Below are 26,803 nucleotides of genomic sequence, written 5' to 3'. Positions count from 1 at the left end.
GGGCTCCACCTTGCCCAGTCAGACAGTTAAGAAGAGCATTGTAGTTGGAAAATTCAGGGAGGGGGACAGTGCAATTCTAGAACAAATTGTCATCAAAAAGCAGGAGGCATTAGATGTCTCGGCAGGCTTAAAGGTAGATAAATCCCCAGGGCCTGATATGAGAGTCCCAGGCTGCTATGGGAAGCAAAGGAGGAGACTGCAGAATTTTCAGATCTTTTCTGGTCACAGGTGAGGTGCTAGATGACTGGAGGACAGCAGATGTGGTTCCTTTATTCCTGAAGGGCAGCAGGGATCAGCCTGGTAGCGAAAGGCCAGTGAGTCTATTGTCAGTGGTCAGGAAATTATTAGGAAAACTTCTGAGTGACAGTACTGACCTACACTTGGAGAGGCAGAAATTAATTAAGGAGAATTTGAACAACCTCATTAAGGGGAGATCCTATCTGCTTCATTTGGTTAAATTTTTCAAGGAGGAGACTAAATATACTGATGAGGAGAATGCTGTTGATGTAGTCTACATGGACTTCAGTAAGTAACAATATCCCACATGGGAGACTGGTCCAAGAGGTTAGAGCCTATGGAATCCAGGGCAGTTTGGCAAACTGGACAGTTCTGAGGAAGAGGATGACAGTGGAGCGCTGTGTTTGTGATTGGAAGTCCATGATCAGTGGTGTACCACAGCGACAGGTGCTGGGACCTTTACTGTTTGTTCGAGTCATAGAGTTATACAGCATTGAAACAGGCCCTTCGGCCCATCTGTTCCATGCCGACCAAGACGCCCCATCCATGCTAGTCCTATTTGCCAGCAGTTGGCCCATAACCTTCTAAACTTTTCCTATCCATGTACCTGTCCAACTGTCTTTTAAAAGTTGTCTCAACCACTTTCTGTGGCAGCTCATTCCACATACCTACTACCCTTTGTGTAAAAAAGTTGCCCCTCAATTTCCTATTAAATCTTTCCCCTCTCACCTCAAATCTGTACCCTCTAGTTCTTGATTCTCCAACTCTGGAAAAAAGACTAAGTGCATTCTATGCCCCTCCTGATTTTATACACCTCTATAAGATCACCCTTCAGTCTCCTACGCTCCAAGGAATAAAGGCCTAGCCTGGCCAACCTCTCCCCATAATTCAGTCCCTCAAGTCCTGGCAACATCCTTGTAAATCTTTTCTACACTCTTTCCAGTTTAAATGCATTATTAAATGCATTAATGATGCAGCTGTAAATGTAGGAGGTCTGATTAGTAAGTTTGTAAATGACAAGAAAACTGCTGATATTGTTGACATTGAGAAGGATAGTCAAAGGCTACAGGATGACATTGATCAGTTGGTAAAATGGGCAGAAAAATGGCAGATGGAATCTATTCTTGATAAGTGTGAGGTGTTATATTTTGGGAGGATGAATAAGGCTAGGATATACACAATGAATGGTAGCACCCTAGGAAGTACTGTAGAACAGAAGGACCTGGGTATACAAGTCCAAGAATCCTTGAAGGCAACACATAGGTAGATATGGTGGTTAAGAAGGCGTACAAGATACTTGCCTTCATTAGCTTGGGCATAGAATATAAGAGTGGGAAGGTTATGGTGAACTTATATAAAACATTGGTTGGGCCACAGCTGGAGCATTGTATGCAGGTCTGGTTGCCACACTGTAGAAAGGATGTGTGCACTGGCGAGCATGCACAGGGGATTCACCAGGATGTTGCCTGGGGTGGAGCGTTTCAACTTTGAGGAAAGAGTGGTAGACTGGGTTTGTTTTCCTTGGAGCAGTGGAGGCTGAGGGGGAACCTGATTGAAGTGTACAAAACTATGAGGGGCATAGGTTAGGTAGACAGTAGGAAAACGTTCCCCATGGCAGAAGTGTCTATAACCAGAAGGCTTAGATTTAAGGTAAGGGGTAGGAGATTTAGAGGGGACTTGAGGAGGAATTTTTTTTTAAGTTGGAGGGTAGTTGAAATCTGTGACTCACTACCTAGTTGGGTGGTGAAGGCAGACACTCTCACAACACTTAACAAGTACTTAGATGACTACGAAACACTGCAGCATAGACAGCTATGAGCCACGTGCTGGGAGATGCGATTAGTATGGACAGGGACCTGATGGCTGGTACGTACATGGAGGGACTTGTTTCTGTATTATATGAATCTATGACCCTTTGAGCTTACATTGGAACAGCGTTAGAGACCAAAGACAGAGAAGTCAGAGTGAGAGTGGTATGAAGATTTAAATTGACAGGTGACCGGAAGCTCAGGGCCAGCCTTGCAGGCAGTTGCCTGTCCGTTTTATTCTCTGTGACACTCCCACTCTGGCCTCACCACAGATGCTGCCTGACCTGCTCAGTATTTCCAGCATTTTCTATTTTTATTTCCAATTTCCAGCATCTGCAGCTTTTGAATGTGTCCTGCAAGGATTTTTGAAAGGCATTTGACAAGGTTCCTCATGGTGGCTGGTCACAAAAGTAATGGTCCATGGGATCCAAGGTAGAATGATAAATCGGATCCAAAATTAGCTCTGTCAGGGTTACAACAATATACTTAATTTTCCATTGAAATGGCCAGCCAGTCTGTTGTGTCAAAATCACTGTGAGAAGCTACAATTCATACAGATTACTGTGTCTGAGAAGGTGGTTCTCCACCATCTCAGCAGGCAAGTGGGATAACTGAAACCAGGGTTGTATTCCCAGAAGACTGAATGGTTAAGGGGTAATATGATTAATATTTTCAAGATCTCATATTCCAGGGACTGGTTAGATGGCTAGTCAGATCCAACAGATCCAAAAATCAGAGCCCAGTCTTTCGGGAGTGAGGTCAGGAAACAGGGCATAGAAGTTTACAACTCTGGTCTTCAGATGGCAGTCTTGCTTAGACAATGATTCAATTGGAATTGAAGTTTGATTTTCATGAACCAATATATTATGGGGAAAGTTAGAGATATGGAGATGGGTCACGGGTCACAGGGGGATCTTGTTCAGCCAGATATGTGGGCTGTGGATTGGCAAATGGCTTTCAATTCAGATAACTGTGAGGTATTTCATTTTGGGAGATCAAACTAGGGTAGGAGTTATACAGTGAGTGGTAGGGCCCTGGGGAGTGTTGTGGAACAAAAGGACCAAGGAGTGCAAGTGCAGAGTTCGCTGAAAGCGGCATCACAGGTAGATAGGGTGGTGAAGAAGGCGTTTGACCCGCTGGCCTTCATCAGTCAGGACATTGAGTATCAGAGTTGGGAAGTTATGTTACAGTTATATAAGACATTGGTGAGGCCGCACTTAGAGTATTGAGTACAGTTTTCGTTACCCTGTTACAGGAAAGACATCATTAAATTAAAAAAAGTGCAGAAAAGATTTACCCAGATGTTGCCTGGACTTGGGGGCCTGAATTACAAGGAGAGATTGCGTAGACTGGAACTTTATTCCCTAGAGCGTAGGAGATTGAGGGTGAAAGCACATTGTCTTTTTCCCAGGGAGGGGGTGCTAAAAGCAAGAGGGCAGAGGTTTAAGATCAGAGGCGAGAGATTTAAAAGGGACATCAGGGGCAGCTCCTTCACACAAAGGTGGTGCGTACTTGGAATAAACTGCCAGAAATAGTGGTTGAGGCGGGCACGTTAGCAACACTTAAAAGCCATCTGGATCAGTACATGGATAGGAGAAGTTTAGAGGACCATGGGCCAAATGCAGGCGGCTAGGACTAGCTTGCTGGGCAACACAGCTGGCATGGATGAGTTGGGCTGAAGGGCCTGTTTCCATGCTGTATATCTCCATGAGACCTAAGGCACAGAAGCAGGAGGGGTTGAATTGGGTCCCTTGTGTCTGCTCATGGGTGATCTTTTACCTCAGCACTGCATTGCTGCCATAACTCTAAATCCTTTGATTTCCTTAACATCTAAAAATCTATTGATCTTTGTTTTAAAATATACTCAGTAACTGAACCTCCATAGCCCTGTTGGGTAGAAAATTACAAAGGTTAACAGACTTCTCTGTGGAAAAAAGGTTCTCATCTCTCTTCTGACCGGGCAGACCCTTACTTCACTCTAGACATATCAGCTTGTGGAAATACGGTCCTTGCATCTACCCACAAGTGTTGTATACGTTTCAATGGAATCACCTCTCAAGTCTTCGAAATGTAGGGGTGTAGACCCATGATCTCAATGAAAGATAAAATGGCTCAGGGAGTTAAAGGACCACCTCCTGGCAATACTATGGGTCTTGACATTAAATGAACAACAAAACATGAACAACAATAAGTTCAGCGATAAGGCGATGTTGCACAAAATTGTCCTTAATGAGAGCAAAGTACACTGGAAGATGAGAGATTTCTTCAGCACCCTGTCTACCTGTGTCGCCAGTGTTGTAGCATTTATTAATATGATGAGTTATTAATGCATGAGGAGAAGGAGGAAGCCACTCAGTCCCTCAAGCCTTCCCCACCATTTAATATATCATGGATGATGAGTATTCTATGCCTTCCTTAACCAGTTTATTGACCTGTCCTACTACCAATGGGCATGCACTCCAAGCTCCAAATGTCCCTCCACACCTCTTAAGATCTCTGGAGATGTCTTTATCAGGCACCCTAAATAAACAAAAATTGTCTATCTGGTTAAGGACAAGAAGGAAAGCTTTAAACTGTAGGAAGATGTGATTCATAAGTCTGTTGGCCAGGAAAGTAGCAAATGGGATTCAATCCAGGCAAGTGTGAGGTAACTCAATTGTGGAGGTGCAAAAGCACAGTAAATGGTAGGATTCTGAGAGGAGGAGAGGTGAACAGAGGGACCTTGGAGTGCATGGTCAATAAAGTGGTTAAAAAGGCATTTGTTTATTAGCCAAGTCGTTGAATAAAAGAACAAGGAGGTTATTGCCAAAACAGTATCTAACACCAGTTAGACCTCAGCCTGCACTCTTCAGTTTTGGTCACTGCAGGGGAGCTGTGATTGCACTGGAGAGGGTGTAGAGGAAACTTGAGGATATTGCCAGGATTGGAGACTTGTAGCTATGAAGGAAGATTGGATCAGTTGAAGTTGTTCTGGGATGGAGCAGCTCAGTTTTGAAGAGAGACTGGAGAGGCTGGGTCTGTCCTCCCTGAAAGTGGAGGAGGTTAAGTGGGGACATGACTGAGCTATATAAAATGATAAGAGTATAGATAGGGTAGATGGCAGGAAACTTTTCTCCTTATCAGAGGTAGATAAAACTAGAGGACATGGATTTAGGGTAAGAGGGAAGAGATTCAGAGGGGCTCTGAGGGGTACCTTCTTCGCCCAGAGAGCGGTGAGTACCTGGAATGCACGCCTGAGAGAATGGCTGAAGCTGGGTCACTGACAGTACTCGAGAAGTGTCTGGACAAGCACCTGAAACACTTAGGCATAGAGGGTTATGGACTAAGTGCTAGGTGATGGGATGAATATGGAAGGGTGTGCACTGGTCAGTGCAGATGGGTTGTGCTGAGTGGCCTGTGTCCATGATCTACGTGTCTATCACTCTATATTTCCTCTGGAACATGAGGTTGGGGGGAGGGGGGAATACCTATTGAAGTATATAAATTTATGAGGAGCCTAAAGAAAGTAAATAAGGATTATTTTCTTTAGGAGAGGGGTCAAAACCAAGGGCGTAGATTTAAAATAATTTGCAGCAAAGAAAAAACTAAACTGCTGGAGGAACTCAGTGGGTCAGGCAGCATCTGTGGAGGCAAAGGGATAGTCGACGTTCCCGGTCGAGACACTGTGTCTGCAGTCTCTTGTGCCTCTAAAAATAATTAGTGGAAGGATTAGAGGGGAGATGAGGGTGATAGGGTCCTGGAACTCGCTGCCCAAAGAGTGGTGGAGACAGAAACCCTTGTCACATTTGAACAGAACTCAGATGTGTAATTGCAAAGCCGTGACCTGCAGGAATAAGAACTAGATGCTATAAGGTGGGATTTGGTGGTCATTTAAAACAGGGGTATGTAGAAATTTCTTCTCGCAGGGAATGTTGAATCTCTGGAATTCTCTGCCCTACAGAGTTATGGATTAGAAGTACTTAAGGTGGACAATTTTTTTGACGGCATTGGGGATCTGGCACACGTAGATCTGCCATGATCATATTGAATGGTGGGGCAGGCTTGAGGGGCCAGGTGGCCTACTCCTGCACTTATTTTCTTGTGTTCTTGTGCTCTCCGCATTCCTGCCCCAAACCGTCCCTATCTCTGTCTCTCAACCTCTCTGAGTTGCTCATCTATTATAACTGCACTGTTCAGTGTATGTAAACATAGAGTTAAAACACTGTTACCAATACAGCAGTTCCGACTATTTGCTTCTTTTGTTGTCATCTGAAGGAAGATGATAACAATAGAATTACAACATCTCCTGAAGGGATCTCTCACAAACCCAGGACTTCTGCACTATCTCCGTCTCTCACTCTCTTTGTATCTCTTGCTCTCATGTCTGTCCCTTGTCTAAAATTATAATGTGTCTATGCTCGGCTTCTAGCTCACTAAACTGCAGAACTTGATAAGTGCCTCAATGGTGGAAGTCACACGGTACAGCAGAACCTTTGAGCACTACTGTGTTATGGTGGATCAGGCCATGGACCTGGACCTTGAGGCTTTAATAAGGCAGCAGGAGTGGAGCCCGTTGGAATTCAGGAGCATGTTGGAGGTGTACACAGAACACATCATGGATATAAGAAACATGACGGTGGAGAGACGGGTCCGTTTGGTGAAGGTGCTGAGCCAGCAGTACCAAATGGACTGCTTGCCCTATTTGGAAGTGGTGATCCACCAATTGCATTCCCACCTGAAGAGCACTGCCTACAAGAAGTCTGGCGGGCTGCTAAATGTGAGTATCTGCTTGTTCACCTCTCTTGTAGTTTATTAATGTTGTCAATGTCTTCTGGGACCTGCAGGACACACTTTCCGTGCACTGGGCACTGGGTCTACATGCTTGCATTTTCCTGCAAATGGCACTGATTCAGCCCTTCCCTAGGGTGCCTGGCTAGCATAGAGTCATACAGCACAGAAACAGGCCCTTGGGCCCAACTGGTCCATGCCAACCAAGATGCCCATCCAAGTTAGTCCCATTTGCCTGCATTTGGCCCATATCCTTCTAAACCTTTCCTAGCCATGTATCTGTCCAAGTGCCTTTTAAATGTCGTTAACGTATCTGCCTCAACCACTTCCTCTGGCAGCTTGTTCCATATTTATACCACCCTCTGTGTAAAACAAGTTGCCTCTCAAGTTCCTATTAAATCTTTCCCCTCTCACCTTAAACCTATGCCCTCTAGTTCTTGATTCCCCCACTCTGGGAAACAGACTGAGTGCATTCACCCTATCTATGCCCCTCATGATTTTATACACCTCTATAAGGTCACCCCTTAGTCTCCAATGCTCCAAGGAAAAAAGTCCTAGCCTGCTCAGCCTCTCCTTATAACTCAGTTCCTTGAATCCTGGCGACATCCTTGTAAATCTGTTTTGCACAGTTTCCAGTTTAATAATGTCATTCCTATTATCAAGGTGACCAAAACTGAACACAATATTCCGAGTGCAGCCTCGCCAATGTCTTGTAAAGCCTGTTCACTGGAATTGGACCTGGCACTCTCCTGATTCCAGTAGGGCAGTACCCACTCGGCAATGACAGTCTTACATTTATTATTAATTTTTGCAGTTTCTGCTGGGCTATGGGGTGAAAAATCACGAAGCAATGAAATAAGCAAGCAGTCCACCTGGTGCTGCCATTGAGTGGAAAGAAGGGCTCAATGGCAGAAGCCAGATTTTTGGCATGGTTAACAACCTTGAGGTGACACATCTTGGACCTGGTGAAAGCCTGCAGTTGTTGTGAAAGTCCCCCATTTCTTTCTGTGTCAGATTGTCAATGGGCTCCTATTTCTGGGGTGCCTTTTGCAATTTGGCAATTCTGTAATCTTTTCAGAGTAAGCAGGAAGGACCTATTTCCCTTTGCAGAGAGGTTAATTACCAGCGGACAAAGACTTAGGTTCAAGGGGTGAAGAATTAGAGGGGACACAAGAGACTGCAGATGCTGGAATCTGGAGCAACAAACAAGAAGCCAGAGGAACTCAGTGGGTCAGGCAGCATCTGTGGAGGGAAATGGACAGTTGAAGATCCTTCATCTGGGTCTCAACCTGAAGTGTTGACTGTCCATTTCCCTTCACAGAACTAGAGGGGAGTTTGGCGAGTAAATTTTTCCTCCAGTGTGGTTCTGGAGCTCACTGCCTGGAAGGGTGCTGGAAGCTGAAACCCCTCCACATTTAAAAACTATCTGGGTGAGTACTTGAAGAGACCTAACCTCTGGACCAAGAGCTGGAAAGTGCTATGGTCCATTTTTGGCAGGCTTTACGTCCACGAGGATTGCAGAACTTTGTTGCTGTGGGTGAGTGAATGAGCTCAACATTGTTCTTTGCTTCAATTTAGGTAATTGAAGAAGCTCAGAAGAAGCTCAGTAAGGAACCAGAAACCTTAGACATGTTTGGGGAACACCTGCTGTTCCTTTCTCAAATGGAGGTAGAATTGCCCAGATTGGAGAGAGAGTTTCAAACCGTGACTCAGCTGTACGGTATTGCCAAGGAGTATGGTGTCTCCATCCCTCCTGAGGAAGTGGCACTCTATCAAATCCTGGTCCCAACCTTCCACAGCCTGAAATCCAACATCCTCTACTTTGAGGCCATAAAAGAAAGCAACATCAAAAAATTCAGTGCAGACCTGGAGAGAGACATCAGTAACCTTTACTATGATCTAACGCAAGTTAAGTATAAGGTAATACCACAGAGAACTGGATGCGGACAATGGGGTGGTTTGGAAAATGCTTCTTTCATCTTTGTGCTTTTCACTTGAAACAATTTTAGGGGAAAGTGAATGTACAGTCTAACAAGAACCAACCAGCAGGTTCAAAACAGCTGACAGAAAGGGATTGTATAGTGCTGTACTTAAATTGCAATAGTGCAGATCCCACAAAATCGATCCTTCTTCTCGGTTGACCTCCAGTTCCCTGATCTCCCTCTTGACCATTTGCTCTCCCCGATTGAATCAATTAATAGAAAGTAAATAGATCTTATCCCAAGATGGATACATGGAACAATCTTCGTTGTAGTCCTATTCACGGCACCTTCCTCATTTTTTTCCCATTGCATTGATGACTGCAATAGTGCTGCTTCCTACATTTGAATAGATTTTAAATTTCAATACCCTTGCAGCTAATTTCCACCCTGGTTTCATTTTTACAAGTCCATATCTGACACTTCCCTCCCCTTTTTTGACATCTCTATCTGCATCTCAGGCAATAGATTAGCTATCAACATCAATTATTAGCCCCTGGGTCCCCACAACCATCTCAATTACACCTCCTTCCACCTTACTTCCTGTAAGGACACCATTCCATTCTCCCACTTTCTCTGTTTCCATCATACCTTCTCTGATTTTCCACACCAGTGCCTTTAAGATGTCTGTTCTTGTTATTAACCGTGGCTTTTCCTATCGATAGTTGACAGGGCTTTAAACCACGTCTCCTCTATTTCCCACAGTTCTGCTTTTCCCTCCTCTCCTCCCAGCCAGAACAGACAGAGGATTCCCCTCATCTTCCTTTCCAGCCTCCACATTCAGCAATTATCTACTATAATTCCTGCTACTTGCAAGTGGATTCTATCAACAAAAACACATTCCCCTGCGATTCCCCCCCCCCCCCCCCCCCCCCCCCCCCCGCTTGAAAGGGACCATTTTCTCTGCAACTCCCTAGTTCACTCTTCATTATCCACTAACCACTCCTCTACATGCAACCACGGGTGATGCAACGCCTGTCGTTTCACCTCTTCCCATCGCACCATCCTCGGACCTAAGCAGTCACTTCAGGTGAAGCTGCCAGTCACTCGCCCTTTTTCCAACCTCGTCTGCTGTATTTGGTGTTGACGATGCAGTCTCCCATACACTGGTGAAACCAGACTGGGTAACTGCACTGCATTCATTCTGCAGGAGCAACCCTTAGCTTCCTGCTGCCTGTGACTTGAATTCTCCATTCCACTCTCACTCTGTCTGCAGTTCACTGCACAGTTATAATGTAAACTTGAGAAACAACATCTCATTGCAGCGCCTGGACTCAGTGTGGAATTTTACCATTTCAGGTAACTCCCTTTCTCTGTCTGTATCAGAACTGTCCAGTTCTTCTGCGAGTCATCCACCTGTGACATTAACTCACTTCTCTCTCGACTGGTGCTGTCTTAGCTGCACTTCCTACATCCCTGACCTGCACTTCACAGCTTTTACATGTCCCTTTGTTGGCACTTGCACATCTTCCAGTCAGGTGTACTGCACTCAGTGATCATGATGTAGTCTTCTCGACAACAGAGAGATCAAAGACAGAGTGGGTGATTGCTTTTCAGAACACCTTAATTCCATCCGGAAGGCAACCCTGAACCTCCAGTTGCCTCTCAATTAAACTCTCCTTTCCAGTCCCTTTCTGATCTCTTGTCTTCAGCTCCAACAATGCCCAAAGTAAGCTCATGGAACAGCAGCTCATCTTCCATCTGGGCATTTCGCAGCCTTCAGGACTTAACATTGAATTTAACAATTTCAAGTAACTACCCTCGTTCTCTCCAAAGATGTGGTTATAGATTTCTGCTTCTTTTTCTTTCTTTCCTGTCTCTAACTGCTGGTTTTTTAAGTAGTTGACAACTTTGTCTCCACACTATCACAGACATTCCCTCCTTTCACAAAGTCACACAGCTCACGAACAGGCCCTTCAGCCCATCATGTCCAAGCCAACCATCAAGTACCTATCTACCATAGTCCCATTTACCAGCACTTGGACCACAGCCTTTTCATGCCTTGGTGATTCAAGTACTTGTCTCAATACTTCCTAAATGTTGAGAGAACCTGCTTCCACCACCCACCCAGGCACTGTGTTGCAGATTGCATCCACTTTCTGGGTGAAAAAGTGTTTTCTCAGATCCTTTCTACACCCCTTATCCCTTACCTTAAACCCATGCACTCTGGATGCCTCTGCCATGGGGAAAAGTTCCCGACCATCTCCCCTATCTATGTCCCTCAGAATTTTGTATTCCTCAGCCATGTTTCCTACCTCAACCTCCTCTGCTCCAGGGAATCAAACACTGAAATGCTCCATGAGGAGAGACTAGATTGCAACTGTGCTGGTGAACCACCTCAGCAGCCTTTCCAGTGTTCTCTCCATCCTCCCCTTCTCTGCAACTTAAAACATTCTCAGTTGGAGACACGAGAGACTGCAGATGCTGCAATCTGGAGCAACACACAAGACTCATGGAGGAACTCAGCTGGTCAGGCAGCATTAATGGAGGGAAATAGACAGTTGACATTTTGGGTCGAGACCCTTTCATCTGGATTGATAAACAGATGCTGTCTGACCTGCTGAATTCTTCCAGCATCTTGTGTGTTGCTTTGTTTTCTCAACTGTTTGCCATTCTTCTCTTCCTTGTTTCCTTTATTTTTATAATCCTATCCGGATACATCAAGGCTTGGTACGACAACTGCTCTACCCAAGACCGCAAGAAATTCCAGAGAGTTGTGGACACAGCCCAGTCTATCACAAAAACCAGCCTCCCCTCCATTGACTCCATCTTCATTTCCCGCTGCCTCAGGAAAGCAGCCAACATAATCAAGGACACCTCCCACCCTGGTCATTCTCTCTTCTCTCCTCTCATTGGGCAGAAGATACAAAAGCCTGAGGGCACGTACCACCAGGCTCAAGGACAGCTTCTATCTCACTGTTATCAGACTTTTGAACAGACCTCACGTATGCTAAAGATGAACTCGTGATCTCCCAACCTACCTCATCGTGGCCCTTGCACCCTATTGTCTACCTGCACTGCACTTTTTCTGTAACTCTAACATTATATTCTGCATTCTGTTTTCCTTTTTACTACCTGGAATGATCTGTCTGGATGGCATGTAAACAAAAGCTTTTCTCTGTATCTTGGTACATGTGGCAATAATAAACCCATGAGAATAATAATAAACCATGTTTTGGTCTTTCAGGTGAGAAATCCCACCCTTCTCCTGGCTGAGACGAGCCCACACAAAGCCCTGGAGGCCATCGATGCTCTGATGCTGGAAGTCTCCTCAATTGCCGGCAGGGCACGAACCTACAGCAACTACCACGATCGCTTCTGCAGCTCGGGTGGCACAGACAGCTCCATCATCAGCACTTTTGAGTCAGTGCAGAAGAGGTCGGGAGGGATGAGCAGTCAGCCACTGAAAGCCCTGCTGTCTGAGACTGAGTACGAGTTGATGCTGAGGAAGCTGCTGTGGGAATCGGAGAGTGAATGGGAGAAGCTGTATGCCAGCTGGACTGACACCTGGTTCGATGAACTGAATGTAGATGCTATTCGTAAGGACGTCAACAGATTCACGCAGACAATATACTTGCTGGAGAAAGGTCTGTGGCACACGACTGTGGTGCTAGCTCAGTCATTTTCTCCTGCTTTCCTAAGACCACATTGCGTGTCTGACCCCAGGGTTAAGGACATCTCCTCAGAGTTGGAGTGAAGGTTGGAGTGGGAGGGGAAAGATCAGTTGTGTGATCCATGTGGGAAACAGATAGGACCAATGAAATCTAATTCAGGAAAATGCATTTGAGGTGAGAATGCCTAATAAATGGATTGCTACTGAGAAGGGTGGAGAACAAAGGAATCTTGACTTGTATGTCCACAGATCCTTAAAGGTAGTAACAGGGCAGCTCAGTGGTTAAAAAAGCACATGGGATGCTTTCCTTTATTAGCTGAGGCTCAGAATATAACAGCAAGGAGAATATGCTGGACTAGTTCAGTCACAGCTTGGGTGTGGCATTAGTTCTGGTCGTTACATTACAGGAAAGAAGTGATTGCACTGGAGAGGGTACAGAGGAGATGGGTGAGGATGTTGCCAGGACCAGAACATTTTAGCTATAAGGAAACATTGGATCGGCCTGGATTATTTTCTTTGGAACAGATGAGCCTGAGGGAGACTTAATGAGGTGCATAATGAGGGGCCCAGCAGAATATATAGGAAAGACCTATTTTTCTTGGCAGAGTGGTCAAAAGCCTGGGGGCATAGATTTAAAGTGATTGGTAGAAAAATTACTGAGGGAATGAGGAAACTGTTTTCACCCAGAGGATGGTAGGGCTCTGGAAATGACTGCCTGTAAAGGTGATGGGGGTAGGAGCCATCATTTTTATAATGATCTTGGACGCGTATGAGGAGAGCCATCATCTACAGGGCTACATATCAAGTGTTTGAAGGATCAGGCAGTGAAGATCTTTTCCAACTGGTTGGATATAATGAACCAAATGACCTTCAGTGTTGTAAATGTTCTGTGATCCTATGAGGGCTAAATTGTGGCCTTCTGTTTTTATGTTTCTGTCTAACCACAAACCATTACTGTGCTCGTGATCCCAAGTGAAAGGGTCCAAAGGATTCATATTTAACATAGAATTAGAAACTCTTTCAGCCCACCTTGCCTATGCTGACCGTGATGCCTATCTGCGCTAATCCTATCCATTGAATGCCTACCCAATTTCAGGTAACCCTCATCTCCGGTCCCCCGCCTCCCCCATCCTTCCCATCCTCCTCTAGTCCCCCTATTTTTGTCCCTTTCTGCCCTCCCCCCACCCCCCGACTTCTATCACCCATTTCCACCCCCCTCCCCCTCCTGTTTCCACCTACTACACACACATTTCACCCACCAGCTCTCCCACCTCCTTCCCCGTCTGGTTCCTTCTGCCTTTCCCCTCTCCCCTAATGGTTCCCATTAACATCTTCCTTCCTTATCGGATTCCAGCACGGGTACAGTTTGTGTTCCTGCTGGTCTCTCTCCAGCAGCTGCCTCCACCTTCACCCTCCTCACCACCTCCTGGCTCCATCTTCCTCTTTTTTTTTGTCTGCCCCCACCTGCCTCTGTCTCCCCCGACCTGCCTCTGTCTCCCAACTCCAGCCCCCCTCCCCTACCTTACCTGATGTCCATCATCCTGCAATCACCCACCTCCCCCACCCTCCACCCCACCCCGGCTCAGTCCACTAATTACCTCTGGCTCCTGTCGCAACATGCCCCTTCATACCGGCCATCTCCTCTCTCCACTCTCAGAATCAGAATCAGATTTATTATCTATGACTTATATGACATGAAGTTATATGATTCTCAGTCCTGATACAGGTCGACAAAACGTCGAGAATTCCTTTCCCCCCACAGATGCTGTTTGACCCGCAGAGTTCCTCCAGCAGATTGTTTGTTGCTCTTACCAACTATAATCCCATTTGCCTGTATTAGACCTGTATCCCTCTGTGCCTTTCCTATCTAAGTACTTGCCAAATGCTTTTTAAACATTGTACCTGCCTCTACCACCCCCTAAGGCAGGTCATTGCAGATATTCACATGCCCCTCAGATTTCCTTGAAATTTCTCCCCTCTCATCTTAAACCTGTGCCTTCTGGTTCTAGACTTCCTTGTCCTGGGAAAATGGCTCAGACTATCTGCCCTATCTATTCCCCTCATAATTTTATAAACATCTATAAGATCACCCCTCAGCTTTGTTTGCTCCAGGGAAAACAGTCTCAGCCTATCCAATTTCTCCTAACTACAGGCATCCATTCCAGGCAACGCCCTGGTGTATCTCTTCTGCACTCTCTCTATTGCTACCACATCCTCCCTGTAGTGTGGTGACCAACATTGTACACAATTGTTTAGTGGAACTGCAGCATGATATCCCAACTCTTATACTTGATGCCTTGGCCTACAAAGGCAAGCATACCAAATGTACCCTATTGATACCCTATCTGATACCCTATCTGATACCCTATCTACCTGTGTTGCCACTTGCAGCGCGCTATGGACTTGCACCCCAAGGTCTCTCTGTACATCAAAGCTCCTGAGGTCCCTGCCATTTATTTGGTATATCCTACCAGAGTTCCCAAAGTGCATTACCCCACTCTTGTCTGGATTAAGTTCCGTCTGCCACTGCTCCACCCAACTTTCCAGCTGACCTATGTTCCTCTGTATCCTTAGGCAATGTTCTTGGCAAAGAAACCCCATTGTGGAAAGCTTACCATCTCTATATTAATCTATATAATTATAAAATGGTCTTCTGATGAAAAGTCCTGTGCTGCTGTTATTGACAATCTTTTGCTCTGTTGGCAGTGCTGCCAGAAGCAGTCTTTTGCACAATGGCGACCCTCTTTCAATTGTCGGATCCCTTTTCACTGTTGGGTTTCTCTTTCTCCTTTAGGATTGCCACCAAATGATATAGTTCCTCTTCTGAAGCAAGCAGTCTTTGACTTTAAGGAGATGCTGCCGGTCATCGTGGCCCTGAGGAATCCCTGGCTGGAATCCCAGCACTGGGACACCATTGAGTACACAGTTGGACGCTCAATCAAGGATAAACACCTGACGCTGGAGAGTTTCATGAAGCTCAGGGTAAGGCTTGTCGCAGAAGGGTTGACAGATTGCAGTAGGTCCAGGGGTTGTGAGCACGACTGCAACTTGTGGATGTCTGCTGGATTCTGAGCCAACATCCTCATTGCTCCCTCCCCCTTCTGGAAGGGAGCACACAATTGAGGCTATAGTGACTCACTCTTCTTCTCATTCCTCTTCACTGCTCCCTTATAGAGTTTTTGACTTTGATACACTCCAGCAACTTGTGCAGCAGACATTTCGGGAGTCTTGTCATTCTATAAAGATAACGACCAATGCTTGTTCTGCTCCAGTGTAAGGGTGCTATTACCTTTTGTATCCCCTAACTGGTCCTGGATAAGAGTTTGTTTTCCAAGTATGTTAAAGAATTGTGTATTTTTAAGTATTCAGGGATGGTGGACATAGCTGGCATGGTTGTTAATTATTGAGCATTCCCAATTGTCAGTGAAATGAGTGGCTTGGAACAATGCAGTACAGCACAGGGACAGGCTCATTGGCGCATCATGTCTATGCCAACCACGATGCCAAATTAAACTAAACCTATCTGCCTGCACATGAGTTAGAGAATCACATTGCACTGGATTTGGTATCCTTCAAAGGCCAGACCAGGTAAGGATGGTGGATTTTCTCTTCAAATCAACATTGGAATTAGGTGAGTCTTTACAGCAACTGGTGTCTCCCCTTCCTTCTGTTTACAACAGGCCAGTAAGTGACCTCTGGGTCTGTGTCCTGTCTGAGGATTTTCAGTAAAAGGACAAGGAACAGAATTATTTATTTTGTGGTGAAATATCTCTACTTGAGGTTGAACATTTACAGTGACCTTAGTGTAGCAGCTGACACTGGGACATCCCTTCCCTTTCTCTCTGTCCCTTCAGAGCTGAACCATGCACATGTTCACCACCATCCTGGGGTTCAAACTGTCAGTGATCCAAATGTGGCACGACTTCTGGTAAATGACCAGTGACCATTCCTGACTGCAGGAATTTTCTGGTTGGGGTGAAAGTCCACTCTCATAAACAGTAGCCAGTGCATTTTTCCCTCTGACCTAACAGTAGGTCTTGCACTCCTCCTCCCCTCCAGCCTAAGCAAACAATACTTAGCTCCCTTCCTCTTTCTTGTCTGGTATTTGTGTTAGCTGTTCGATAGAGTCCTAGAGTTATACAGCATGGAAACAGGCCCTTTGACCCAACTCGTCCATGCTGACCAAGACATCTATCTGAGCTAGTCCCATTTGCCTGTGCTTGGCCCATATCCCTCTAGGCCTCTACAATTCAATCGTAATTGTACCTGCCTCTACAGTTTCCTCTGGCAGCTTGTTCCATATACTCATCATGCTCTGTGTGAAAGAGTTACCCCTTGGGTCCCTTTTAAATGTTTCCCCTCTCACCTTAAATTATGCCCTCTAGTTTTAGACTTCCCTAACCTCATGACCATCCACCTTATCTACTCCCCCACTGATCTTATATATCTCTATAAGTTCACTCGTCAACCTCTTAGGTGCAAGGGAAAAAGTCCCAACCTATCAAGCCTCTCCTTACAACTCAAGCCCTCCAGTCCCAGTAACATCCTCGTGAATCTTTTCTGCACCTTTTCCAGTTTAATCACATCCTTCCTGTAGCTGGGTGACTGGAACTGCTCACAATACTCCGTGTGGTCTCACTAACGACTTGTACAGCTGTAACATGACGTCCCAGCTCCTATATTCATTGCCCTGACTCATGAAGGCCAATGTGCCAATCTCCTTCTTCATCACCCTGCCCCCACCCTGTCGCAACTTTCAGGGAACTATGTATCCCTACCCCTAGGTCTCTGTTCTACAACACTCCCCAGGACCCGACCATTCACTATAAATTGGTAAATTGATTTATTATTGTCACATGTACTGAGGTGCAGTCAAAAACTTTGAAGTCCTGGCTTAACTCACCAAAATGCAACACCTCACACTTAGAACCATAGAACCATAGAACACTACAGCACAGAAAACAGGCCATTCGGCCCTTCTAGTCTGTGCCGAAACGGTATTCCGCTAGCCCCATTTACCTGCACCCAGTCCATAACCCTCCAGACTTCTCCCGTCCATGTATCTATCCAATTTATTCTTAAAACTCAAGAGTGAGCCCGCATTTACGACGGCAGATGGCAGCCCGTTCCATACTCCCACCACTCTTTGAGTGAAGAAGTTCCCCCTAATGTTCCCCCTAAACTTTTCCCCTTTCACCCTAAAGCCATGTCCTCTCGTACTTATCTCTCCTAATCTAAGTGGAAAGAGCCTACTCGCATTAACTCTGTCTATACCCCTCATAATTTTGTAAATCTCTGTCAAATCTCCCCTCATTCTTCTGCGCTCCAAGGAATAAAGTCCTAACCTGTTCAGTCTTTCCCTGTAACTCAACTCCTGAAGACCCAGCAACATTCTAGTTAAATCTCCTCTGCACCCTTTCAATCCTTCCTATAGTTAGGTGACCAGAACTGCACACAATACTCCAAATTTGGCCTCACCAGTGTCTTATACAAGCTCACCATAACATCCCAACTCCTGTACTCAATACTTTGATTTAAGAATGCCAGGATGCCAAATGCTTTCTTTACAACCCTGTCTACCTGTGATGCCACCTTCAGGGAATTATGTATCTGAACTCCCAGATCCCTTTGTTCCTCCGCACTCCTCAGTGCCCGACCATTTACTGTGTATGTCCTACCTTGATTTGTCCTTCCAAACTGCAACACATCACATTTGTCTGCATTAAATTCCATCTGCCATTTTCTGGCCCATTCTTCCAGTTGGTTCAGATCCCTCTGCAAGCTTTGAAAGCCTTCCTCGCTGTCCACTATTGCCTCCAATCTTAGTATCATCAGCAGACTTGCTGATCCAATTTATCACATTATCATCTAGATCATTGATATAGACAACAAACAACAATGGCCCCAGCACAGATCCCTGGGGCACACCACTAGTCACAGGCGTCTAGTCTGAGAAACAATCATCCACTACCACTCTCCGTCTTCTCCCACACAGCCAATTTTGAATTCAGTTTACAACCTTTCCATGGATACCTAGTGTCTGAACTTTCTGAACTCACCTCCCATGTGGTACCTTGTCAAAAGCCTTACTAAAGTCCATGTAGACAACATCCACAGCCTTTCCTTCATCTACTTTCTTGGTAACCTCCTCGAAAAACTCTACAAGATTCCTTAAACACGATCTACCACGCACAAAGCCATGCTGATTATCCCTAATCAGCCCTTGGCTATCCAAATACTTGTATATCTGATCTCTCAGAACACCTTCCAATAATTTACCCACTACTGGCGTCAGGCTCACTGGCCTGTAATTACTTGGTTTACTTTTAGATCATTTTTTAAACAACAGAACTACATGAGCTATCCTCCAGTCCTCCGGCACTGCACCTGTGGCTAAGGAATTTTAAATATATCTGCCAGGACCCCTGCAATTTCTACATTAGTCTCTCTCAATGTCCGAGGAATTATCTTATCAGGCCCGGGGGATTTATCTACCTTTATTCGCTGTAAAGCAGCAAGCACCTCCTCCTCTTTAATCTCTATATCTTCCATGACACTATTGCCTGATTCCCTTCCTTCCATATCCACTATGCCACTGTCCTGAGTAAATACTGATGCAAAAATACTGTTTAAGATCTCCCCCATCTCCTGAGGCTCCACACATAGACAACCACTCTGATCTTCTAGGGGACCAATTTTGTCCCTTACTATCCGAGCTTATCCGAGCTAAATTCCATCTGCCATTCCTTGGTCCACTTCCCCAGTTCATCTAGATGAAATTGTTAACATTACAAAGCCAGAATTTGAATTTAATTATCTGGATTGTAACAGTTTTGTTCATCATTATGGAGTACACTCTATTTCAAGTCTAATAAGACTTCGGGTGTGAAGAAAATTCCAGGCAATTGCACATTCACAATGCGGTGAATTTTAGGCGAGGAAATAAAAAAAATTAAAATCTTCCCAGCACCTGAATTTTGCTGCTGAGGCAAGTTAACAGACAATCCTGCATGTCAGCATTTCAAAACACTCCTGAGGGCAAAATGCAACTCATGCTGTGCCCATTTTGTGGACAATGAAAACCACAGGACATCAGACCCATCTCTCTCTCTCTCTCTCTTTTTCCCTCTCTTTCTCTCTTGTTCTCTTTCTCCCTTTCCTTCTCTCTATCTCTCTCTCTCTTTCATGTTTCTTAGCTCAGGAGAGGATGGGATGCTACACTTTTCTTCTGGCCATATTCTGGAATGGTGGGCATTGTACAGCTACTCAGCCCTGTTAATGTAGAATGAGCCTGCAGATGTGGCTACATCATCAACTACTGATATTAGCTTTTTAATCGATATTTGTTTAATTAACCAAATGTAAACCCCGCCACTGTTGTGGAGGGATTTGAACTCCCATCTCCTGATTGTTAGTTCAGGCTCTGGATGGCTGGTTGTGTAATGAATGATTTGCCTACAGTTCTCAGGTTGTCCAACATGGCACAGACCATCCATCTGAGTCTATAGCACACGATTGCCATTAGTGTATATTTCATTGCTTTATCCACCAAGGTACTTCAGTACTCTGAACTTTGAACACTCTACAGTCTGTCTGACATAAATCTGTATCACTCACACCGACATTGTCTGGAGCTGATAGAGTGCAGCATCCTCTTCTACTGGCTGAACAGTGCATTGCTCAGGGGAGGTGCAGAATGAGCATATTACATAGGGGAATAGTATTTATCGGAGAGATTACATAGGGCAGCTGCGTGAACATGTGCTCCAAATGGACCTACAGTCTTCCCTTAGAATGCTCTCCACTGAGTCAAGGTTGACATGGTAAGCTGACTATGTCCTTTACTGAAGTGACAATAACAAGGATGGATTATGCGGAATATTCTTCCCGAAGTCATAATCAAGGGTAGGTAAACTGAATATAGAACACCTTGAGTTGAAAATTCTGTTATGTTCACTCTTGAAGCGGTATTAATGTTTGGACGTGGACATTTCCATTTGAATCCAAAAGTACTATCTAACTCTAACACTGGATCTGAACCAATGGACAAACAAGTGGAGAGCGTGCGAATGGGATCTGAAGCTGCCTAGCACTTTCCTAATTATATTCCAGGTGTTCCAGCACAAGGACATGATTGTTAATACATCCAGCTTAGCCGCCAATGAGGGAACTCTGAGAAGCATGCTGGAAAAAGTCATTACCCTGTGGAATCAAACCAGCTTCAAACTGGTCAGTCACCAGCTCGAGACCTCCACCGTACTGATTATTGGGTCCACTGAAGAGATTATCGCTCAGCTAGAAGAGAGTCTAAACATCATCTCCACCATTAAGAGCTCCCGTTATGTGGGACCTATTGAGGTATTTGCTAGTTTAAAGGAAGTGATATTGCCTATGTCTATAAACAAGAGGCCATCTCTTTTAGATGGAAATTCATCATTCCCAGGAAACACACTTCACAGCTATTCTGTTGCTGCTACAGACTGTGCTGTCTGTTGCCTGAGGGAGGCAGGAATCCAGTGACCAAGCAGCCAGTTACACTCTAATGAAAGGATAGGTCTTAGAACATAGAACAGTACAGTACAGAACAGGCCCTTCGGCCCACAATGTTGTGCCGACATAGCTAATCCCTCCTACCTACAGAATGCCCATATCCCTCCATTTTCCTCTCATTCATGTGCCCATCCAAGCCCCTCTTAAAGCCCCCAACAAATTTGCCTCCACCACCCTATCAGGCAACATATTCCAGGCATCCACCATTCTCTGAGTAAAAAACATACCCCTCATGTCTCTTCTGAACCTACCCCATCTCACCTTAAATGCATGCCCTCTGGAATTGGATTGCTCAATAATGGGGAAAAAGATATTGCTTGTCCACCCTATGTTGCCCACTCATAATTTTATACACTTCCAACAGATCACCCCTCAGCCTCCGCCGCTCCAGAGAAAAGAGCCCAAGTTTGTCCAGCCTCTCCTGATAGTACATGCCCGCTAATCCAGGCAGCATCCTGGTAAACCTCCCCTGCACCCTCTCTAAAGCCTCGACATCCTTCCTATAGTGAGGTGACCAGAACTGCACGCAATACTCTAAATGCAGCCTAAGTTCTGTGGAGATGCACCATAACTTCTTGACTCCTGTACTCAACACCTCGTCTGTCCAGGTCTGTCCCTGGAAGCCAAGACTTTTGCTGTTCTGCTCCCAACAGTTCTGCAGGACATTTGGAGTGACATTGCCTCATGCAGTCACAGAGTCACACAGCACGGAAACAGGCCCTTCAGCCCAACTGGTCCATGCCCACCAAGATGCCCATCTAAGCTAGTTTTTGTTTATCCGCATCTGGCCCATATCCCTCTAAACCTTCCCTATCCATGGTCCCAAGGAGAAAAAGTGGGAAGTGGCTTTGCAGCACTATTTAGCTGATTAAATGCAAGGAGTACTCACTGGATGACCCAAAACTAAGCTCTGCCAACCCAAGTGGGAGGTGAACACACAGACCATATTCTGAAAACAGGAGCAGGCTGCAGGTGGGTGTAAGTTTCCTGTTGTGGTGTGTGTAGGAGCTCTCCTGCCTCTCTTCACCTGGCACAGAAAGAAAACAAATGGGCACCTTGTGCTCCAGCAAGGCTTGATCTGCGTATTTAATATGCAGATGCAGATCAGGGCTTGATCTGCATACGTAAAGAGAGAGCTCTCTCTGGACATGTTAAAGTGATGTGGAGTATGAGCAGACATCCTGTGCCCAATTTTAAATTTTGTGCTGCCCAGTGTTTGTGCAATGGGTCCACTTAAAGTCACCCCTCATGGAGCATAAATATGTAGCACAGGAACACGCTATCCACAGACTTGCACCCCATGGGTGGAGGCATAGACAGTGCAGTATATTCGCAATAAACATCTACATAAATGCCTGAAAATTGCCTCTGGATTGAGACTTGCCTGATTTCTTTTGACAGCTAAAATAGAGGCATTGAGAGGTGTTCCTCAGCTGGCTCTGGGTGCCTTCCTATCTTGCTTCCTTGAGATAAGGGAAAAGAGGAGTGTAGTTATGGACAGGAATCCAGTGAGAAGTGAGATGTATGAACCCAGTTTGTGGTGTGGCATTGTGCACTTTGCATGTCTGTCAGAAAGATTTTTTGGGTAATAACTGCAAGCTAGTATTTGTTAAAAGCAGACTTCCCCTGTGTGCAGAATGAGGTGATTGAGTGGGACCATAAACTGACCCAGATGGCACTTACTTTAGAAGAATGGATGACCTGTCAGCAGAACTGGCTCTACCTCAAGCCCATCTTCCAAGCACCTGACATCCAAAGGTAAGAATCATCCCACATCTGGCACATTCCTCAAACATGGCTGTTTCTGAAGTTAGTGAGGCATCACATCTGCTTCTGATAAATCACACAGTATTTAAAATGCTTTAGATTTTAATGGGAGGGAGAAGATACAAAAGCCTGAAAGCATGTACCACCAGGCTCAAGGACAGCTTCTATCCCGCTGTTATAAGACTATTGAACGGTCCCCTAGTACAATGAGATGGACTCTTGACCTCACAAGCTACCTCGTCACGGCCCTTGCACCTTATTGTCTGCCTGCACTGCACTTTCTCTGTAACTGTAACACTTTATTCTGCATTCTGTTATTGGTTTCCCTTGTACTACTTCAATGCACTGATGTGATGAAATGATCTGTATGGATGGCATGCAAAACAAAGTTTTCACTGTACCTCTGTACATGTGACCATAATAAACCAACTTACCAATTTATGAATGGTTTAATTGCTTGCATGGCTTGATTAACCAGTGAGTTTGAAATGCAGCTCAGTCCATGCTCACCACTCAACCATGTGTTTGACCCATTGCTGCATCATTTCATAACACAGGCAACTTGTGGCAGAAACCAAACTCTTTGCCCAGATTGAAATGACATGGAATGAGTTGGTGATGCGAGTTCAGAAGAACTCGAACATCCTGAAGGTCACCAGTACAGCAGGGATCTTTGAGCTCCTGCAGGCCACCAACGCCAACCTGGAGAAGATACTGAAGTGCCTGGAGGTAAGACATTTGTGAGGAGGAAAGAACTTGATCTCGTGCTTCTTCTCCTTTGCACTGTGGCTTTTCTAGTCGCTTATCACAGAGTCTAGATGCGGAGCAGGAACCCAGACACACCACAGAACAGAAGCACACAAAAAAATAGGGGCAGTGTAGGTCACCAGGCCCTTCAAGACTGCCCTGCCATTTATGATGATCATGGCCAATCTTCGCTGGCCTCAACTCCTCTTCTGTGCCAGTTCCCCAGAGCCCTCAATCCCTTCATCTTTCAAATATTTATCTATCTCCATCTTATGATCTGGCCTCCCCCACCCTCGGGGCAGAGAATTCTAGAGATTCACTCCCCTCTGAGAGAAGAAATTTCTGCACACCTCAGCTTTAAATAACTGATCCTTTATCTTGCAGCTATGTCCCCCTTGTTCATGAGGAAAGATATTATTGATCTAGAAAGAGTGCAGAAAAGACTTACCAGGACGTTGCCTGGACTCAGGGTCTGAGTTACAAGGAGAGGTTGCATAGTCTAGGGCTTTATTCCCAGCAACCTCGGAGACTCAGGGGTGACCTGATAGAGGTATGTAAGACCATGAGGGGCATAGACAGGGTGAAAGCACATCATCTTTTTCTCAGGGAGGGGGTGCTAAAACCAAGAGAGCATAGGTTTAAGATCAGAGGTGAGAGATTTAAAAAGGACATCAGGGGCAGCTTCTTCACACAAAGGGTGGTGCATATTTGGAACGAGCTGCCAGAAATAGTGGTTGAGGCGGGCACATTAGCAATGTTTAAAAGCCATCTAAATAAGTACATGATTAGGAGAGGTTTAGAGGGCTATGGGCCAAACGCGGGCAAATGGGACTAGCTTGCTGGGCAACACTGTCAGCATGGACAAGTTGGGCTGAAGGGCCTGGTTTCCGTGCTGTATCACTCTGACTCTCCCACCAATGTGATGAATGAACATTTTTGATAGGGTTGGTTAGGAAAGGACTAAAAATGGGAGGTCAGTTAAAACTCATTGATTGCCAGTAGATTGTTCCACTATGGGATGTGGAGTTTGAAAGGCTGGTGAAGTTGATTCAACAGTAACATCCAAAAGGAAAGGGGAAAGATTTCCATGGGCAATGGAGAAAGAGCTGGGAATGGGACCATTTAGGCACTGCTGTCAAACGACGTGGCAAAGGATCTTTTCCATGGAACTATTGACAACTGCTGAATTGTGCCGGGATCACTGTGGTGAATGTTGATGTTTGAGTGAATGAAGTGAGACTTGTGAACTAAATCAGTTTGCTCTTGTTGCCTTGCAGGATTACTTGGAAGCTAAGCGGATTGCTTTCCCACGTTTCTACTTCCTCAGCAACAACGATCTGCTGGATATCTTGTCTCAGAGCAGAAATCTTGATGCCATACAGGTATGAAACAACAAGCTGGAATTATAAGGCTGGTTCCAGAGATGAAGGGTTTCAGCTGCAGGGTTTAACTTGGGTTCTGCTCCTTAAAGATGATTAAGAGGAAATTTGATAGAAGTCTACAAGATCATCACTGGTTTAGGTCAGAAATGTGTTCCCAATAACAGATAGCTCAACAACTAGCGAGTACTTGACCAAAAGATGGATGGGGGAATGCAAAACAAAATGCAGCAGAGATGTAGAGTTCATTGCCTGTAAGAGCGGTGGGAACAGAGTCAACCAGGACCTTTAAGAGACCATTGGATAAACTTAAGGAAAATAATGGCATAGAGTATAGCATGGATTGGTATGGAGGCTTCAGTGCATAGGATCACAAGAGGCTGCAGTGGGTTATAGACTCAGCCAGCTCCATCACAGGCACAACCTTCCCCACCATCGAGGACATCTTCAAGAGGTGGTGCCTCAAGAAGGCAGCATCCATCAATAAGGACCCTCACCATCTGGGACATGCCCTCTTCTTGTTACTACCATTGGGGAAGAGGTACAGGAGCCTGAAGACCCACACTCAACGATTCAGGAACAGCTTCTTCCCCTCCGCCATCAGATTTCTGAATGGTCCATGAACCCATGAACACTGCCTCGTTATTCCTTTTGTCGCACTATTTATTAATTTTGCAATTTATAGTAATTTCATGTTAACATAGTAATTTACAGTAATTTCACTACCTCATTATTCCTTTTTTTGCACTATTTAATTATTTTTGTAATTTACAGTAATTTTGCATCTTTGCACTGCACTGCTGCCACAAAACAACAAATTTCATGACCTATAAGTCAGTGATAATAAATCTGATTCTGATTCTGGCAAATAAGGCTGACAGATCTACTTTAGAAGTTGCACAGGGGGAATGGCCAAATAATCTCCTCATGTCCCCTAACAATTCTACGTTGGTCAGCGGCTATTCTCATTCAGAGGCTTTAAGTGATGAAAGGATAGGCAAAGGGAAACTATCTCCCTTGCTGGGGAATCCAGGACGCAGGGCATAAACTTAAACGTAAGATTCAAGGTGATGTCAGGAAGCACTTTTTCACCCCAGGACTCAATAAACACATTTCAAAATTGAGATGGATGGATTATCTTTGGCTGAGGATCCTTCGGCTTATGGAACCAATGCAAACAGACAGAGTCAAGTTAACCATCTGCAACATCTGTAATTTGTAATTTATAGTGAAATTACAGATGTTACAGATGGCTAATTCAATGAGGAAGCAGGCTGAATGAGCACAGTTGTCTGCTCCAGTCTCTAATGTTAGAATCACAGAAAGGTACAGAACAGAAACAGGCCCTTCGACCCACCACGTCCATGCCAACCATGATGCCTATCTACACTAATCCCATTTGCCTGCATTAGGCCCGTATCCCTTGATGCCTTTCCTATATAAGTACCTGCCCAAATGCCTTTTAAACATTGTGATTGTACCTGCCTCTACCACTTCCTCTGGCAGCTCCTTCCGTACACCCACCGCCCCCCCATGTGAAAAACTTACCCCTCAGATCTCCTTTAAACTTCTCCCCTCTCACCTTAAACCTGTGCCCTCAAGTTCTAGACTCCCCTGCCCCGGGAAAAGGACTCCGACTATTTATGCCCCTCATAATTTTATAAACCTCCATAAGGTCACCCCTCAGCCTCCTACGTTCCAGTGGGAATAAACCCAACCTGTCCGATCTCTCCTTATAACTAAAGCCCTCCATTCCAGACAACATCCTGGCGAATTTCTTCTGGATTGTCTCTATTGCTACCACATCCTTCCTGTACTGTGGTGACAGAACTGTACACAGTGCTCTGTTCTGAGGGGTAACCAATCACACTGTTCTGGGAGGAGGAGAAACTCTGACTGCTGTCTCATTTTTGCCATGTATGTTTCAGAATGAAAACTGCCATTCTGCTGCTGCAT

At 45.2% G+C, this 26,803-nt stretch overlaps 1 protein-coding gene across 1 annotated transcript in view; it reads left to right on the top strand.

The window, feature by feature from the left end:
• The window catches only part of LOC127575532 (dynein axonemal heavy chain 6-like), a 277,640-nt gene that overhangs the window by 40,693 nt on the left and 210,144 nt on the right, over window positions 1–26,803 (top strand). Inside the window, exons 11-18 of the mRNA XM_052025464.1 lie at window positions 6,454–6,801; window positions 8,391–8,732; window positions 11,979–12,378; window positions 15,199–15,386; window positions 20,517–20,762; window positions 22,591–22,712; window positions 23,279–23,450; window positions 24,746–24,850. Coding sequence (XP_051881424.1) covers window positions 6,454–6,801; window positions 8,391–8,732; window positions 11,979–12,378; window positions 15,199–15,386; window positions 20,517–20,762; window positions 22,591–22,712; window positions 23,279–23,450; window positions 24,746–24,850 — 1,923 coding nt within the window. The remainder of the gene's footprint in view (window positions 1–6,453; window positions 6,802–8,390; window positions 8,733–11,978; window positions 12,379–15,198; window positions 15,387–20,516; window positions 20,763–22,590; window positions 22,713–23,278; window positions 23,451–24,745; window positions 24,851–26,803) is intronic.

This window comes from Pristis pectinata, chromosome 10 (genome assembly GCF_009764475.1).
Source record: "Pristis pectinata isolate sPriPec2 chromosome 10, sPriPec2.1.pri, whole genome shotgun sequence".
Lineage (NCBI taxonomy): Eukaryota > Metazoa > Chordata > Chondrichthyes > Rhinopristiformes > Pristidae > Pristis > Pristis pectinata.
The sequence above is the reverse complement of the archived record's forward strand: the minus strand, read 5'-3'. Positions and strand labels throughout refer to the sequence as shown.